Below are 13,797 nucleotides of genomic sequence, written 5' to 3' on the forward strand. Positions count from 1 at the left end.
CCCAATCCAGAAGACATGGGAACTGCTAGATTAGTACCCAGAGGTATTTATTTGCTATGAGAACTTGGAGGACTTCGTGACCCCGACAGATTTAGCATGCACCAGTTACCATTTTATACATGGGTATTCTTCTGCCGGCTGGATTCAAACCCCCATTCTCACGAACACGAGTCCAACGCCCTATCAGCCAGGCTGTCCCGGTCAAATTTATTAGTTTATTTTATAACCATCGTTGAACAGTCGACCCAATTTCGAGTTTACGATTACTAATATTCAACTCCGTAGCTTTGTCATTTTGAATCCAATCCAGCAGATCCGGGAGGGGAGCAGGTGAGGGCCATTGTATTAATACTGTTTGTAAAAATAAAAAGACCATTTCGTAAGCTGATATTATTTAATTGATGTTTATATTGAAAATTTTTCTTCATTATTTTTGCTTTCTTTTTAATTATTTTAAGTACATTTGTTAAATTTTCATGCAAGGAAAAAAATGTCATTATTTATGTAAATTTTGGGCTTATATTTTGAAGGATTTATTAATGGCTCTATTAAATATCAGAGAGAATAAATGTCATACGAGTTTAAAGTATCAGCTCTGCTCTTGATGGTGTATAGTGGTTAGGATGTCAAGGAGCATCAGTTCCGAGCATCCAGCCAAAACGAGCATTCAACATATCAATGGAACACACTAAAGCTTTATATCAATTAGCAATTAGTTTTAGATAATTACAATTGTAGAATAATTATCTTATTATAGAATGAAATGTTTTAAAGACAAATATCTGTTAATTTTTAACATTTAATTAACGAAAAAACAACCAATATCTAACGAATTTATTATTTTTAATTACTGATAAAGTTTGTGACAGAAAAAAAAATAGAGCCTGATAAATTTCAGAATTTTAGAAACACCTTCTAGTTATACTATTCAATCAAATAGGTTTCGATGTCTTTCATCCCGGTCTCATTCAGCATATTTCGATATCATTTTTGTTTCGTTCTTACTTAATATTAATTTGTTTGCGACAGTTAATTTGTATGCCTCATTTACTACATTTTCGAGGAGTTTAAAAATATAATATTGAGGATTTTAACTTTTTTGTATGCCTCTTTTATTACGTCATCATCTCACCCACACGCAACTGTCTACTCTAAATAATGCTATATAGAATGAGATAGAACAAACGTGTGTAGTTATTTAAATTCTTATTCAAAAGTATTAGTTAATTTTTTTTTGAACTGACAATTTCTGTCCCTTTTTAGATATTTTTAAGTGCTATTTAAAACCGCTGCATATCACATGAAAGCATTAAATATATCATTTGTACAATTTTAAAGTAAAATAAAAGGGAATTCTGATCCTTAGAAACAGATATTAAATAGTCTGATGATCTGATGATGGGACAAAAAAAAACTTTTTTACCTTTTAAACTAAAAAATTATTTATTTATAAATAATTTATTAATACTCAAATTGCTTAAAAGATAATATGTTCCCTACTAATGACACCGAAGTTTTTTGTTTTATTCAGTCATTTATTTATATTTTATATGTCCGACAATGTAAAAAAGAAAAAAAAATGCATTTTGGGCTTCTGAGAGCCCCAGCTCCCAATAAAACTTTAAAAAAAGAGGGGGGAAAGCAGGATCTGGGGGCCCTTGTCATCTCGGGGCCCCAAGCTACAGCTTATTTAGCTTATACGTAAATCCGGCCTTGAACGGGATATTCAACAAATTTGGGTATTTTCCTTGCTTGCCAGTGAAAGATAGAATTGCAAAATAATGTAAACCAGAAATAACAATTAAGCAATAACGATATAAACGATGAAGGTTACAGCCAATCAAATGCATGTTTTTGAATCAAAAGGCAGGCAGTCAAGCAACAGCCTTTATTTACATGAGTGAAATGTTATTCCTACCTTACAATTAACAACTTCTCAACTTCACAAAACAAAGTCGCGATCAGATCGCGAGAAAACGAACCAGTTGTAAATGTTAGTAAGCGTTGAATCGTGACTTTATTATTTTTTTAAATATTGTCCTGATTGCTTGACAAGTTTTCCTATTTCGAAAAATCGTAAGAAATGATATGGTTTTGATCACAAATATTTCTTTAAAATTGTGTTTTTGAAAAAAAAATCAACAAATTAGTGTATTGTATCTTACAGTTTCGTTTCTTAGTAACAAACCTACAAATAGTGACACTTATTGTTTGTTTTTTGTTAGTTTTGCTTAAACAAAATTAGGATCAATGAAAACGACTTACCTTTTATGAATTTGAGTTGTGATGTATTTTGAAGTCATAGGAAAAAAGGTATTTATAGTATTGTTATAGTGTTCCCTCTAGTTAGTAAAATTTTAGTGTTTCTTTAAATTAATTCACACTAACTGTCTAATAGTAAGCATAATTTTTTAAAATATTTCTTTCTTTCTTGTTAAACAAATATAACTAAAGCACAATTGTGTAAAAATGTAGTGTTTGTCTCTACCTGTCACTTTATCCAATGAAAATTATCTATGTTTGACTTTATTAATTGGTTTCTGAAAATTGACTGTGAAAATGTTGATTCTAATATTACCTGATTATCAATATTTTTAATGTATATGTAGATTAGTTACCCAAATTTAGTTTCAACAGAATAACTTACACCCATTTATTGCATAACTCTAAGTTATAACAAGTTACAAAATTTTTTGATCTTAATTTATTATATACTTTGGAAAAATTGCATTAGTACATCATAAAATTTTGGTGACAGGGATATTTCCGTATTGTGATCTATCGTGCCAACTAAAATCGCCAAGGTACCAAATAGATTTTAAACTTCAAATTATTTTAAAAAAACATGTAGATGTTTGCCCAGGGGTTGCTCTGAGTTATACTTTTCAAGTCGGTCTCTTTCTGTAAGATTTTTTAAAAATTTTTTCTTGGGCTGCTGCCCGGAAGTTGCCAAGAATTATTCTGAAACATCACAATATGGAAATCTCCCCACCTGGAAGTTTTATTTTATTTTTTTATAACCATTGATGGACAGCTGACCCAATTTTGGGTTTACACATACTAATGTTCAACTCCGTAGCCTTGTAATTTTGAACCAATCCAGAAGACAAGGAGACTCCTGAATCAGTACCCTCAGAGGTATGATTTGTTATGGGAACATGGAGGACTTAGAGACTCGACAGACTTAATGTGCATCAGTCACCATTTACTACACTGGGAGTCTTCGGTCGGTGGATCCAATTATGCTTTAGAAAACATCACAAACGGTGACATGTCTTGTAGCAGCCCCAGGCATACCTGTCTATATTTTTTAAACTTTTTGTAAGTTTGAATACTCTTTGGTACCTTGATTGTAGTTCATGCGAGCAAGCAATAAAACAAAAATATCTCCAACCTGTGTCTCAGAGATTCTGTTACCGTTGGTTATTTGAGTCTTTTGGTGCTTGAAGAATAATGTGAAGTATATAAAAGCTGAATAATTTTAGATGACATTTCTATATTCAATTGTGATTGAAAAATTATCTATATATATATTTTTTTAATTTGAAAGTATTTTTAGAATAAATTTCATTGAATTTGATAAAGTCCTAATTAGTGAAATGAGAACAAATTGGGCAATTCCATGGTGTCGGACGTAAAAAATGAACACAAAAAATTCTTAGAAAAGCGCTCTTTAAAATACAGTACAGAACCCGTTATCCGGAAATCAGAAATCCGGATAACCAAAAAACCGGAACGAAATTCAATAAATTTTCCCGCCATTTTTTAAAAAAAATATTTTTTCCTCATAAGATTTTAGGATTTTTCTTTCTTTTTTGAAAGGTGTTTACCTTACCATCATTTTAGAAATAATCATTACTGTATTACTTCATCGTTTTTTCTTCTCTTTAATATTATTTCCTAATATTTTTTTAAAATTTTTTTTTAGTTGGGTTTAACAATAAAAAAAATGGCTTTTTGTAGCGATTCAGAAAACCGGAAAAATCAGTTATCCGGAATAGCGATGGTCCCGATCGTTCCGGATAATCGGTTCCATACTGTATAAGTTAAATTTAAAATTATCTAATTTTTATATCAAATATTTAGTATCATAACCTAACAAAAAATAATTTGTTTTATATAAACTGATAATAATAAGTTCAAATTAAATGAACTAAACTGTTGGTGTCGGACGTGAATCACAAGAAAGCGAAAAATGAATATGCATTTACAGATTGTCAAAACTCTGTCAATTTGTAATTTAAATGTAAACTTCACTGAATTTTGAAGCTGGCATTTGAATAAAGAATTCTAAATAGTTCTTAACCTGTAAAATATATATATTGTTAGTTTGAAATTTTTCCTGACATACTCCTCGCTTTTTGCTGCATTCAAAAAACTGATTTTCTCCGTATTACTCAAAAGAAAAAAAAATGACCTAGCAGAGATATATCACTATAATTTTGCTTTTAGGAGGGATTCTCTCTGGTAAGATTGAAGTCCCTCTTTTTGGTTTAAGTTGTGCTAATCTAGAAAAATATGAACTAGATATTTTATCACTTTGCAAGCATTTTGTTACATCTGCTCATAAAAATGTTATATAATAAAATGCTCATAAAAATGTTAAATAATGTATTGATAAGGAAAATGTTATTATCAAATCCACTGGCAATATCAAACCAAAAATTTTAGCCAAAATATTTATGTAACATTTAAATTTCAATACCAAAAAAATTAGTAAATATTGTATTTTATCAAAATTAAATTTGCACAACATTTAATTGCATGCAAGAATGAGATGAAAAAACATAACATCTTTTTTTACTTTAAGTTGTTTTTAATGATCCAAATTTGACTACCATCAGTTACTTTTTTGTGAACTCTGCTATCACAACATTTTTGTTCAAAACTTGTATTTGCTTGTATTTTGCTGATAAGAGATTATGCATGGTAAAAACAAACGTAACGTTCTATGTAAATGTCTTAAACAGGACTTTTTTTAATAAGAAATATGCAATTAAGTTTCTGGTATTAATAAATCAGTCATAGGAAAAGCTATGTTAAGCAATTGCGCAACATGTTTTCACAAAGAATATACAGGACCTTTCAGATGAAAGTTAAAGCAAGGTTTTTTTCTATATTGGCAGTTTTGCTTATGAAGGAACTCCTTAACAATTTAAGAAGAAATTCCATTTGAGACTTGTACTATTGGGATATAGTTAAGACATGTGTAATATTGGGATATTCACAGAATACCATAGTTATAGAGTTAAGATCAGAAGGTCATAAAAACTATAAATGTAAGAATTGATGAAACTAAAAGGGTTTGTAATGGTTTATTGAACAATCATAATAACAAAAATCACTCAGTAAAATTTAATCTTACTGAATCACAAACTTAACTTGATTTTGATGATATTTCTGACCCCTCTCCACTGAATTAATACAGTGTACTGAAATTCCTTGGATATGGAAAGTAGTTCGAAAGGACGGTAATAGAAATGATATTTATTACTATATACATGTTAAAAATTTAAGATTTAGATCTTTTAGAGGGGTGTGCAACCTATGGGCTAAGGGCCACATGCGTCCCGCAGACTGTTGGTGTGCGCCCCTCGGGAACTTCAGAACACAATAAAAAATTTCTTTTAATTTGGTTTTTATTTAAACATTATAAATTTTATTTTATTAAATATTTAATTCAAATTTATATTACTCTATAAAATGCGTACTTTTTTACACTTTCATTCCATAAGCTTCTTTTTGCTTAGAATTTATATCCCCTCCCCCAAAATATTTATGTTANTAAACAAAAATTAGACAAAAATAGTGCGATTTATATATATATATATATATATATAAATAAATATTTGATAAATTAATTATTGTGAAAAATTGAATAAGTTTTTTAAAAAATGTATCAGTTTTTTTAGTTTTAATTGAATTCTAATAATTAAAAGTATTTAGTTTTCTGCAAATATGTTAAGTTTACTGATAAAAATATTTGGTGCTTAGAACACCAATGTTTAGATAAAAACTGTCATGTTTGCCGCTAACATGACTAAATATGAGTGTGGCCCTTCGTTAATCTACGTGCAGTGTAAGTGGCCCTTCACTCAAAAAAGTTGCGCACCCCTATTTTAGAGACATTGAAAAATATTTTGTTAGTTGTAATATTGTTGATGATAAATCTAAGTTTAATTTTAATAGGTTCTCCTTAAACTTGGTTTTATAAAATTTCAGTGGTGTAATTGTGCTTATATGTTTAAACCTAGTGTGTTATTGCTTTCATGACATTGCCTAAAATTTTCACATTTTTCCAAAAATTACAAAGTTTAAAAGTTCTTAGGTATTGAATTTTTTGAAAATGAAAATGGTTGTTTTATATATCAAAAGTTATAAATTGATCAGAGTTTAACTTTCATTCATCACTACCTATTGCTAAAGGTGTAGTTCTAACTAAATTAGATTGTCCAAACTATAGTGGAGATAAAAACAAGTTGTTAAAATTTGTTTATAGAAATATACTAGGATGTTTGACATTCATTGCAAATCAAACTAGAACAGATTTGAGTTATGCAGTTAATATGTTATCGCAATTTCAGGATTTAAGCATTGGACCAGTTTACTTAAATTGTTAGGCTATTTGAATGATGCCAGAAATAATGTTTTAAATTTAAATAAATTTAGTTCTTTAGATTTAAATTGTTACTCAAATGTTGAGTTTGCTACAAATAGAGATGACTGAGTTTCAATGAGTGGTAAGATAATTTTTATTGATCAGGTGCCAATTTCTTGTAGATCAACAAAGCATCAATGCATGAGCTTATCCACTTTGGAGACTGAATACATAGCAATGACAAAAGCTGCAAAAGAACTAATTTGGATTAAGAATATATGTATTAGATGAAGGCAAAACTTTAAGTTTATTGTCACCTAACATTAAATTATTTTGTGATAACCAAGCAGTTATAAATTTTTCAAGTTCTTCTGTAGAGAACCATAGTACAAAGCATCTTCAATTTCATTTTTTGAGAAATTTAATTTTGGATGTTATAATAGATATTAAATGCATAAACACTAAATTAAATAAATCAGATGTTTTTACTAAACCATTAATTAAAGAATCACTTCATAAATTTTGTGATTAAATTTATGCAAAGTAATTAAATTTTTCTTAAAGATTTTAAGTGGATCTTCCTCTTGGGGCCGATTATTGGGAATAGTTTGAACAATTAGTCGGATCTTCCCTTGTTTTACGCTTTTTTCTAACTCATCATAATGTAAGTTCAAGGCTGTTACCTTTCTAGAGGAGTAACATACTTTTTTCTATAACTCTAAATATTTATTTAAAGGAGTAGGATATATAAAACTAAACTTGTTACTGTATCTTTATTTTAATAATATGCACAATGCCACACACTGCTTTATATTATGTGGAAATTTAAGTGCAAACAGGCGCCCATAGTTTTTCAAGTTCAACTAAAATCCAATAATTTATATTACTTGAAAGTGAGGTTTTAATTTCCATAGAGAAATGTGGTCTTAAAAATTTCTGTTTTCGTGCAGAGTCTAAGCTGCAAAACAAGGGTGAAACTTTCTAAAAAAAAATTAGATTTCCGCATAAATTCATAGATGTCATAATCTTAAGCTTCTTTTCAAAATCAGGTGTACTCATGTATGCTTCAAAGAGTTACAACTAAATTATTTAATATGAGCTGAAGTTAATTTATGATATTTCTTTGTTTGAAATTTGATACCTTTATATGTGTCACAATCTGATTTAATATCTTTTTCTTTTCTTTCCAGAAATTAAAAATGGCTTCCCCAGGTCCTTCTGGAGTAACACCCAAATCGCAAAGTACCCATGGGTTAAAACAGATCGATTTAGATCAGATTTGGGGTGATCTGAAGGATGGGATGGAACAAGTATATTTGAATAAAAATACAGACATGTCAAAATCCCGCTATATGGAATTATATACGTATCCTTTGAAAACTTAAATTCTTATTTTGTTGTTCATGCTTATCTGCTTCCTAATATTTTTTTAAATATGAATAAATAATAAATGTAATATAAATAAATAATATTATTTTCAGTGGGCAGAAAATGGCATCATAAAAGTAAATACTAACACATCAAAGCATCGTCAAATAACGTATTTGAACTGTCATTTTTTGGGGTCATATTTAAGGAAGTGTTTCAAAGCTATCTTGGCTACTGGCTGCTCCTTCATCTTTATGTTAGTTACATTCTTCAATGGTGTCTCTGGTGTCTCCGAGTGGTAGTTTATCGAGATCCGTGAGTTAGAAAGATGCCGAAGGGCAATTACGATTTGTGTGAATATACCATTTTTGTAAAATTACTGATAAATGATAGTAAAATTCACCTGTATTAAGCCCTGTGCTGATATTTTGTTGAAAAATTTGGCAACATACTACTAAAATTTTGAATTCTCTAAACATGTGTAGAAGTGATGTTAGCTTGTGCAGAATTATTTTTGATAACTGACAACAAATTTAGTGGTAGCTTTTATTGAAGTTATTTATCATTTCAATATTTTCAAGTATTGATTTAATCTAAAACATTTGAATTTAATCAACAGTTTAAAAATTGAAAGATGTTCTCAAATTTACGAAGGGGTCATCCATTAATCAATTTCTAAATATTCATTTAGTAATTGTATTTCTATGTCTTAACTAATTCTTTGAAATTTTTATTTAATTAATAATCTAGTTAATCCCTAGTAATAGTCCTATGCATACAAAGTCTTAAATTTTTGAATAATCAGGGGTCTGTTCTGGCCGAATTTACTACCGTTTAATGGTACCTTCACAAATTCAATTATAGGTAAAACGGTAGTTTCACAAATTCAACTATAGGAAAAACGGTAGTTTCTCAAAATACTTTTTCTTAAAATTTTATTTTTGTCTCCCTTAAGAAACGATAAATCTATATTTTTACCATGTTTTTGTGTTGACTTTTTAATATAATTTTCAATTTTTCACAAATTATGTCAAAATTTTCACAAAATAGGTACCTTTCAGAAAAAACTAGACAGACCCTTGATAATGAGATTACTCATTTTTTCGATAGACACATCTGTAAGTTGACTGTCAATATTTTATTTTTATAAAATATCAGTATCAGTTGTATGACTAAATCTAATCTCACAAATAGTTTCCCAGGGAAGACACTAGGCTTTCAAAATCCCGGGTCCCTGGGACCCATGACTTTTAAAAAACTGGGTCCTTTTGAAAAAAAATGGGTCCTTTACATAAATTTTTAAACAAATACAGTAGAGAACCATTTATCCGGTATCCAGAAAACCGGGAAAAACTTTGCTCGATTTTCCCACCATTTTAAACTAGAACGAAAAAAGCGGAATTTGGACTCATCCTTGAAGTTGAGTAGAGGAAAATGTAAGGAAGGGGAAAATTTTTCCCCCCGTTTACCCAGAGAAACGTCATTTCCTCTGTGACCTTGAAAGCAGGGAAGGGAGGAATGTTTTATTTTTTCCTTTAGGCCGTCAATCAAACTCAAGGGTGTGGCATGCTGATTTCGTTTTCTGCTTGATTTACGAGGGGGGTGGGGAAAATGCATTGCATGCATATCAGTGAACAGAAAAAGAAAAGAGAAAAATATATTTATTTGACATCGACTAATAAAAATAAAATCTTTTTCTTTTGAATAAATTCTCATTCTTTGGAAGTGCGGTATCAATTGCAAGTTTTTCTTGGTGTGGAATCACATCTGCTGTAATTAAAAATCTTGTTTTTATCAACAAAAAAAAAAAAAAAAAGGAGAATTGTTTATTATTTTAAACATAGGATTATTTTATGAAGCAGATTGCAGTTTTGTTTTTCTGATTCCACTACGTTTGATTTTTTTTCTTTTCGCGATAAATTTCGCACTCAATAAATTAATTCTTTTTATTCATAAATTTTATCATTAGGTTTTTTTTTTTTTTTTTTGAATTCCGTTTATTTTGCCTTGTTCCGGGTTTTAATATTTATGCTAGTGCCTTTTTTAACTATCGTTTAAATCATTATTTTTATTTCATTGTCTGGCAAAGTCATACTTAAATAATATGTTATTAGCTTTTTAAGATTAAGAAATTAAAAGTAAATAACTAAATGTAGCACACATACTATAATGTATTTTTATTTGAAAGCTTATCTTTTACAATCACGAATAAAATTGGGAAAGCATTCAAAATAAAATAAAAGAGAGAAAAAATCTTTAGTACTCTTGAAAATATTCCTGTACGATGCGACCGCCAGCTATGAATTTTTCGCCAAAATGGAAACCCCCATCTTGGAACAAGTTTTCAGAGCCCAAACAATAGACTAGCTCTCTCTACCCTAATATCTCCTCTAAGTGCTATAATGGTCAACATTTTGAGTCATAGAACTGGTTTCCCACCTGTGTGTCTAACATGTGTTGGTCTAACTCTGGAGACAGGGTTTTTTTTTTTTTTTTTATACCGAGGATGCATACCGATTTATTTTTTGCGTCCCAATTTTTCGATTTTATTAAAATGTTTCGATATCAAAGATTAAAAAGTCGGGAAATTTATAAACTTTCTTCAAAAATTTACGCGTCCCGCGGGACGCGTAGCGATCATTTTTTTGCGTCCGATTTCAATTTTTTGCGTATTTTACGCGCTATAGCGCGTAAATGTCTTCCCTGGTTTCCCTTTTACCCTCAAAATCTAAGTTTCTCTATGGTTACTCTTTTAATCCTATTTTTAATTTTATAATCCTTCAAGCTCCCTCTTTTTTTAAAGCATTTTTAGCTTCAATTTTTTATGAAGTAATATTGAAGTACATTTTTTTCACTTAAAGTAAACAAACTGCATGATTCCCTCCTTATTTTTAATTTTTTTTTAGAAATCTAAAATGAAAAATTTCTTACTTATATATTCACTTTTTTATTTTAAAATACTCGCTCTTTTAAATTCACTGCAAAAATATGGAAAAGAATCTTTTTGTCCTACTGCAGGGTGCCATTTTCTCATTTTTTCAATGTTTTTAATATTGCATTATTATAGTTTATTTAAAATAAATATCCAAGTTGTGGGTGCAGTATAGCCATAAATGGCTCTTGCTCAAAAAATTCCTAACAAACTAACAAAATTGAAATAAAATGTCCTATAAGCAATCAGTTAGCAATTTTCTATAATATTGAACAATAAACAGCATTTCATGCTTTATTTTCAGATTGTAGTAGGACATTTTGATGATTTGACTTTTTGGAAAAAAATAATATTTAGTAATAAAATTAATCGTTGAATTTTCTGAATATAATTCAACGATTTAGTTTTTCAATCAACACTTGTTACCAATTTACATAATTTGAATTTAAGTCTTTTTTTGCTACTTTCTTAGTTTTAAAAAAAATTTCAAAAATTAGTTATTATGAATAGTAATTTTTTAAATCACTTTAATAACATTTGAACTTACTATAAAGTTTTTTTTTCTTCTTTTTTTTCTCATTTATGTCTGCAATTTTTTTTTTGGTAATGTTCTTCCAAAATAAATCATACTAATGTATTTTTTATCCTTTTTCAATTTTTTGTCCTCAAAAGTTGCATTTCTTTTGCTTTGTGTCTCTTAAATATTTTATCTAAACTATTTACATCCCAAAAGTGATTTTTAGGAATATATTGGAAAAATCAGAGAAATATCTTTTGGATTTTTGCCTTAACTTTTTTTAGACATGTTTATAATTATTGCACAAGTGTACATCATTATGGTTCAAGATCTTCATCTAAAAGTAAAAAAGGACCTCCTCTTGGCGGAGCTCAATTTGTAGGACATGAGTTATATAAAAGATTGAAGGAGTTTTTGAAGTGCTACCTCATAATTCTACTCAAAGTAAGTTATTTATTTATCAGTATTTATCTTTGTAATTTCTCATTGTTATTGAATTTCACTTTCTTGTTGATTATTTTTAGAAGCCTAAATGTTATCCTTTATCCAACGTTTGCTAGAGAGACAGGATGTCATGTTCAAAAATTTTGCCCTCTTTTTTTTTTTCCTTATTTTTTTCTTACCATACATTGAGTTGTTAGTAATGAATAAATTAACTTAAATTACAGTCAACCCATATATATATACACACACAGTGTAACGTCCCATATCCGGACGTCCCTTTTTCAGAAGGGTCAATTACCCGGACACTTTTTAACAATCAAAATAAACAAACATATCTTCATCTTCCCCTCTCTTAAAAAAAAAAAGAGTTCTTTTGACATGTTCTCTCTTTTTCTAGCTTCGAGTGATTTATGCATTGAACCCATAAATCATCAGAAAGGGGAAGAGAAGATCTACCAAGACCATTGAGTGACCGTTTGGGACGCTCCCCCTCTGGAATGCAGAGGAAGAGGGAGATTTGTTTTCAAAAGAGCGCAACTGAGTCCCCTCCCCCCTTCTTTCCTATGCAGCTGGCTAGTAAAAGCATTTCCTGGAAGCGTATAAGCAAACCGTACCACGGATTGGAAACTTGGTGATTGCTGTTGGAATTGGCGATGATAACGTGTAAATGTGGTAGAACGAAATTACATTAACCTAAACCGCAATTTGATATTCTATTTCTCCTTCTCGACTAGCCATGATGAATAAAATATATAAATAAATTAATCAACGTTTCTGCAGGTCCTTTTAGTTGAAATTTCATTTTTTCAAAATATGTTATTCGTCCTATCTCTTTTAGAAATTAATTGGAATTATAGTTTTTTGAACAATATATATATTATTTATACCTGAATGAAAGAAAACTTTTTTCTTGCAACTTGCGTTATTCTCTAAGCTTGTGTTGTTCATCTGGAAATTAATTTGTAAGTGTGTGATGAATGAACTGTTGTAAAAATAACTCATTAATTCCTTTTCGTAGAGAATTAAGAAAGAAAAAAAAACTTTATTGTTAGGATCACTTTACAAATACACTATATTCAGATTTTATAAAATGCAATAATTTATATTTTATAAAACGATCTTGTTTTTTGATATAACGGATTTAATTTTTTAATTTTTTTTTATTACAGGAATTGTGTTTGCGAAGAAATAAAAATATTTTATTCATGAACCAATCACAATAAATAACGTAAAATTTTAATACCATGTTTTATTGGAACGCTATTTTGAAGAATTAATTCTATTTAATTTTTATTGTAAGAAAACATAACCTGTTTTGTTTTAGTGATATTCTATATTAAATCAATCTTGATAAAAGAATAATGTAAAAATTTTATGAAGAATTTTTTTTTAGAAATTAACAAAGACATTATTTACTAGAAAAAAAAAATCAGAGTATTCAAAAATGTTATCACGCTTTAAAGTAATAATTTCTTGCAAATGAAGTTATTGATATTTTTAAAATTTTAAAGTAATCGGAAATGTGGAGCTAGTGAAAAAAGAAATGTGCAATAATTTCAAGAGGGAAAAAATGTAGAAATGAAGGGATTTTTCTTTAATGACCTATGCCACTAGTTTTAAGCTCTAAATGATATTTATTCATTTTAAACTTAATCTGAATCTATCAAAATATCTGATTTCATATAAATGATATCCAATTGTATCTGATTTAATGATAATTGATTAAAAGTAATTTAAGAAAACAATTGTAAGTTATTATGTGAGCTTTGACTGTGTTTTTTATTTTATCAGTTCAGACTGAAAACCTGGAGTTTACCTGAGTCTTAAAACAAGTTTGAGTGAAACTATATAAAAAATTAAAGTTTGAAAGCATTTGTTTCATTACTAGAAGTATTTATTGTAAAAAAATATTTATTAAATTTCTTTTTTTGCAATGAG

At 28.9% G+C, this 13,797-nt stretch overlaps 1 protein-coding gene across 2 annotated transcripts in view; it reads left to right on the plus strand.

The window, feature by feature from the left end:
* Window positions 1-1,932: 1,932 nt before the first annotated feature.
* Window positions 1,933-13,797, plus strand: part of LOC107447770 (cullin 1) — a 60,480-nt gene continuing 48,615 nt past the window's right edge. The window contains exons 1-3 of one of the 2 annotated variants that reach the window (XM_016062773.3): window positions 1,933-2,313; window positions 7,789-7,964; window positions 11,700-11,859. In XM_016062773.3, the coding sequence (XP_015918259.1) occupies window positions 2,287-2,313; window positions 7,789-7,964; window positions 11,700-11,859 (363 nt within the window). In that variant the 5' untranslated portion in view covers window positions 1,933-2,286. The remainder of the gene's footprint in view (window positions 2,314-7,788; window positions 7,965-11,699; window positions 11,860-13,797) is intronic. The other variant, XM_016062774.4, reaches the window with a different exon arrangement.

This window comes from Parasteatoda tepidariorum, chromosome X2 (assembly GCF_043381705.1).
Source record: "Parasteatoda tepidariorum isolate YZ-2023 chromosome X2, CAS_Ptep_4.0, whole genome shotgun sequence".
NCBI classification, from domain to species: Eukaryota; Metazoa; Arthropoda; class Arachnida; order Araneae; family Theridiidae; genus Parasteatoda; species Parasteatoda tepidariorum.